Genomic DNA, 4,029 nt, shown 5'->3' with positions numbered 1-4,029 from the left:
GCCCAGCAAGCCAAGCGCGCCGCACAAACAGCCACGCCAGGCCCAGCGCAAGGCCAGGCCCAGCAGGCTGCGCGCAGCGCGCAGCGCACAGCGCGCACAGCGCGCACAGCGCGCACAACACGCGCAGCGCGCAGCGCGCGCGGGCGCTGAGTGGGCTGCTGCTCGCGCGCACGCATGGGGCCCATCGTGGCTGCCGTGCGTGTGTGTGCAAGTGTTTGTGTTCGTGCACGTTTCCTAAAACATGCAGAGTTCGGTTAATGATTAAATTCCTAATTCTATTTGATAAATTAATTAAATTAGAGTTCTTGTAGGATTCTAGGTTTAATTAATTTGTATCTGAATAGGATTTCGATTCCCTTTCCATACCGCTATAAATATGAGGCTAGGGCTCACAATTTATAACACAAGTTTCAAAGTATTCAAAGTGAGTTTTTGAGAGAAAAATTCAGTCACACATTTGCCTATAAAGTGCCGAAAATAATAGTACCTTAAGGGCGATTCTAGTTGGTCAATCTTAAGGCGGATCCGGACGTGCTGTGGACTATCTACGGAGGGACGACACTTGGAGTCCTAAAGACTTGTTCTTGTTCGGTTCGGGCGCAGCTAGGGAAGGCACGCAACAAAGAGTATGCATCTAATCTATGCTAAATGATTATGTGTAAATAATATGTTTTCCTGGGTTTATGGTTTTTCCGCATGATTTATGAATTGTCATATGTATCATAACCTAACACTTGGTGGAGTGCCAGGCCGATCGAGACGAAGCTGAAGCTGAACGCCAAGCTGCTCTTGCAGAGGCTCGGGCCCAGAAGGCGTCTTCCGAAGGTGACACTACTGCTGGGGGTTCTTCGAAGGATGCTCCCCTGGGGGCTGCTCCTGAGACTCCCAAGAGTTAGGGATTCGGGCAGTCGTCTTCTTCAGAGTCGGTCGGTTCCAGTTGAGGACTTCCGAACATGTGCTTGCCTTTCCCCCTTTTGCCTCGGCGCTGCGTTGTACTCATTTCTTTTTGTTTTCTTTAGTACTTTGGTAGGCCGGTATTGTCTGTTGATGGCTGCCGATTTTAACTGTTTCATTTTGTTTTCAATTTTTGAGGTTTTCAATGTATTTGTACTTCCCCCAAATATTGAATAAAAAATGAATGTTTGTTACTTGGCTGCTTCTTTTTAATTTTGTACTTTCGCAATTTTAGGTCTTTGAATCCGTAGATTTTTCGAGCTCTTCTTTCTGTAGACTTGCTAAAAACCTTTTGATCTTGCGAGCTCTTTAAATCCGTAGATCTGTTAAGAGACTTTTTAATTTTGCGAGTTCTTCAAATCCGTAGATCTGCTAAGAGACTCTTTAATTTTGCGAGTTCTTCAAATCCGTAGATCTGCTAAGAGACTCTTTAATTTTGCGAGTTCTTCAAATCCGTAGATCTGCTAAGAGACATCGTCTGTATTTTGACACATAATAAAACTGCATATGTTCGAAATTACTTGACGAAGTTTAATATATAAAAAACGATTAAAAAAAAGGTAAACTCATATGAACGTATAGCATTGCAAATCATAATGAAGAAATTAATTAATTGGAAAATTGTTGAACGTAGCATTGCAAATCATGATGAAGGAATTACTTGACCAAGTTTATTTGAAAAAAGAAAGTAAACTCGAACAACAATAATCAAAGTCAAGAATTGGGAAAGAGAAGCTGCATATGTATGAAAAAAATAACATTGTTCTTCATTGAAACTAGTAGGAAACTATAATAATTATTCCTAGGTTAGTCTAACTTGTCAACTCTTAATTTAATCTACTTTAACTGTTGAGATATAGTTTACACTGATTCACTGAAGGCATGAGTACTATAGTTTTAGGTACAAATTCCTTTTCTCTCATTGATTAATTTGTAATTTATACGAAGTTACCTTGGTACTTCATTCGAAATAAAAAAATTATTCTACTTTCACAATTGAACAGAGTTAACCTAAAGGTTGGGGTCCGATCTTTCACTTTACGGCCAAAGTTACCAAAACAAAAAAAAAAAGGTTAGTGTGATGAATAATTGAACAGATCATCACTACACAAATACATACGATCACAATTATACTAGTATTGAAAGGAATTTGATTGTATTTTCAAGAAATAGAAATATTCTTTAACATTAAATTTAAATCCTCCGATTCTTCAAGCCTCACTATCTAACGGTCAAAAAAAGCATACACTTTTGACTATTGTAGCCTTTCATATTAAAATAAACACTATACAATAAAAAGAGAGGAACTTTTAAGGTTATTTCCAAAAAGAAATAAATAACCAATTAAAAAAAAAACTTTGTTTGTTACTGTATGGTGAATAATTAGTGTAGTAAATATTTTCCATGTCCTTTTTCTCCAGCCGCCCTCATTGCATGTGATTATGCAAGAAAAGTTTGGTTCAAAAATCTGGCAATTCAGGGGCCCCACCAGCTTGGACAAAAACATCTAACCAAAAATCCATGTCATCACCATAATTTACTAGGCCCGCCCCCTCATTATTACCATTGTAATTATTATTATTATTATAATTACCCTGATCTTCTTCTCTTAAAAATGACTCAAATTGTACAATTTGATCATTATCCTCCACAATGTAATCAAATTCGGATGTATCCAATGCTACTTCTTGTGATGATGACGACTCCCAAAATGTCTCATCGATTATTGGTAGATATTCCAAACTTGGCGACCCAAATAAACTCGTGTCACTGTTAGGGAATAATTCGACACTTGATGATACCTCAGTTCCCGATGAAAAGTAGTCGTCACTCGTTGTCGTTGTCGTTGTCGTTGAAGATTGTTGTGGTGACCCAGAAGTTGCAATACTACTACTTTCCGGGAAACTATCGTTTCCACCACTAGTGTTCGAGTCAGTTGTGGTGGTGGGGACGGCGGCGTTATTATTGTTTGCACGACTTTTCTTGGACGTTTTTCCACGTGATGATGATTTAGTGGGTTCGTATTCCTTTAGCCTCTTCTTTAAGTGTGTGTGCCACACGTTTTTTATCTCATTGTCTGTTCTTCCTGGAAGCCTTGCTGCAATGGCAGACCACCTAAAATAATAATGGAAAAATAAACAATATAAGATTTCTATAATAACATAAAATAATGGAAATAAACACATGATTAATGTTTATCAAATTAAGAGTGAAGTAAAAGGCTCACCTATTTCCCAACATTTCATGGAGTTGAATAATAGAATCCTCTTCTTCTCTAGAGAAGTTACCCCTTTTAATATCCGGTTTTAGATAGTTTATCCATCTCAATCTACAACTCTTCCCACATCTTAATAAACCTGCACGAAAATAATTATAAAATAATATTAAAATCAATACAATTGCAAAATAAATATCTTACTTATACGGAGTATTATGAATTACTCGTTATTGCTCGAGGGTGGTTACCCTCGAGCTGTATGTAAAACAGGATGTATAATTACCGGCTTGTTTAGGGAGAGCGCGCCAATTGCTATGGCCATGATTGTGAATAAAAGTGACCAAAATTTGATCTTCTTCAGAAGTCCAAGGCCCCTTCTTAAGGCCAACCTTATCGCAACATGGAGCTCTACCCATTTCTTTTAGTAAGTTGTAATTAAATAGTTAAGTTGTAGTTTTGGCTTAATTATTTGCTGGTTTTTGTGTTTATAAATGTGCAAAACAAAGAACAGAGAAAACGTTGGTTGAATTGGTGTAAGACGACGAGGGGAAATGAGCTATATATATAGTGGGATATTGGGTACCAAGATAAAGTAATTTTCTTTAATTTAATTAATTAATTAATATGGTCCAACTTTTCTTTTTTAGTAAAAAGTTGTAACCAATTATTAAATTTCTAATTCGGTTTATTCATTCAAAGGTGATTTTGCAGCTTCTTGGAAATACTCTAGTTGTACGTATAGCTTTATTTGTTGTCATTCAGTGTGAGACCAATGAAAAGTGTATATGTCGACAAATACTCTCATTCCCACAAATAAAACGAGTTATTTAAGTTTAAGATATCATATAATCAATCCA

The 4,029-nt window shown here is 37.2% G+C and overlaps 1 protein-coding gene across 1 annotated transcript; it reads right to left on the bottom strand.

Moving 5' to 3' along the window:
- Positions 1-2,161: 2,161 nt before the first annotated feature.
- On the bottom strand, positions 2,162-3,712 carry LOC110787345 (transcription factor MYB30). The gene is made up of 3 exons (XM_056838660.1): positions 3,456-3,712; positions 3,182-3,311; positions 2,162-3,069 (listed from the first exon to the last, which is right to left on the bottom strand). The coding sequence occupies exons 1-3, from the start codon at positions 3,586-3,588 to the stop codon at positions 2,415-2,417; spliced, it is 918 nt and encodes a 305-aa protein (XP_056694638.1). The 5' UTR covers positions 3,589-3,712; the 3' UTR covers positions 2,162-2,414.
- Positions 3,713-4,029: the final 317 nt, after the last annotated feature.

Source organism: Spinacia oleracea, chromosome 3 (assembly GCF_020520425.1).
Source record: "Spinacia oleracea cultivar Varoflay chromosome 3, BTI_SOV_V1, whole genome shotgun sequence".
Taxonomy (NCBI): domain Eukaryota; kingdom Viridiplantae; phylum Streptophyta; class Magnoliopsida; order Caryophyllales; family Amaranthaceae; genus Spinacia; species Spinacia oleracea.
The sequence above is the reverse complement of the archived record's forward strand: the minus strand, read 5'-3'. Positions and strand labels throughout refer to the sequence as shown.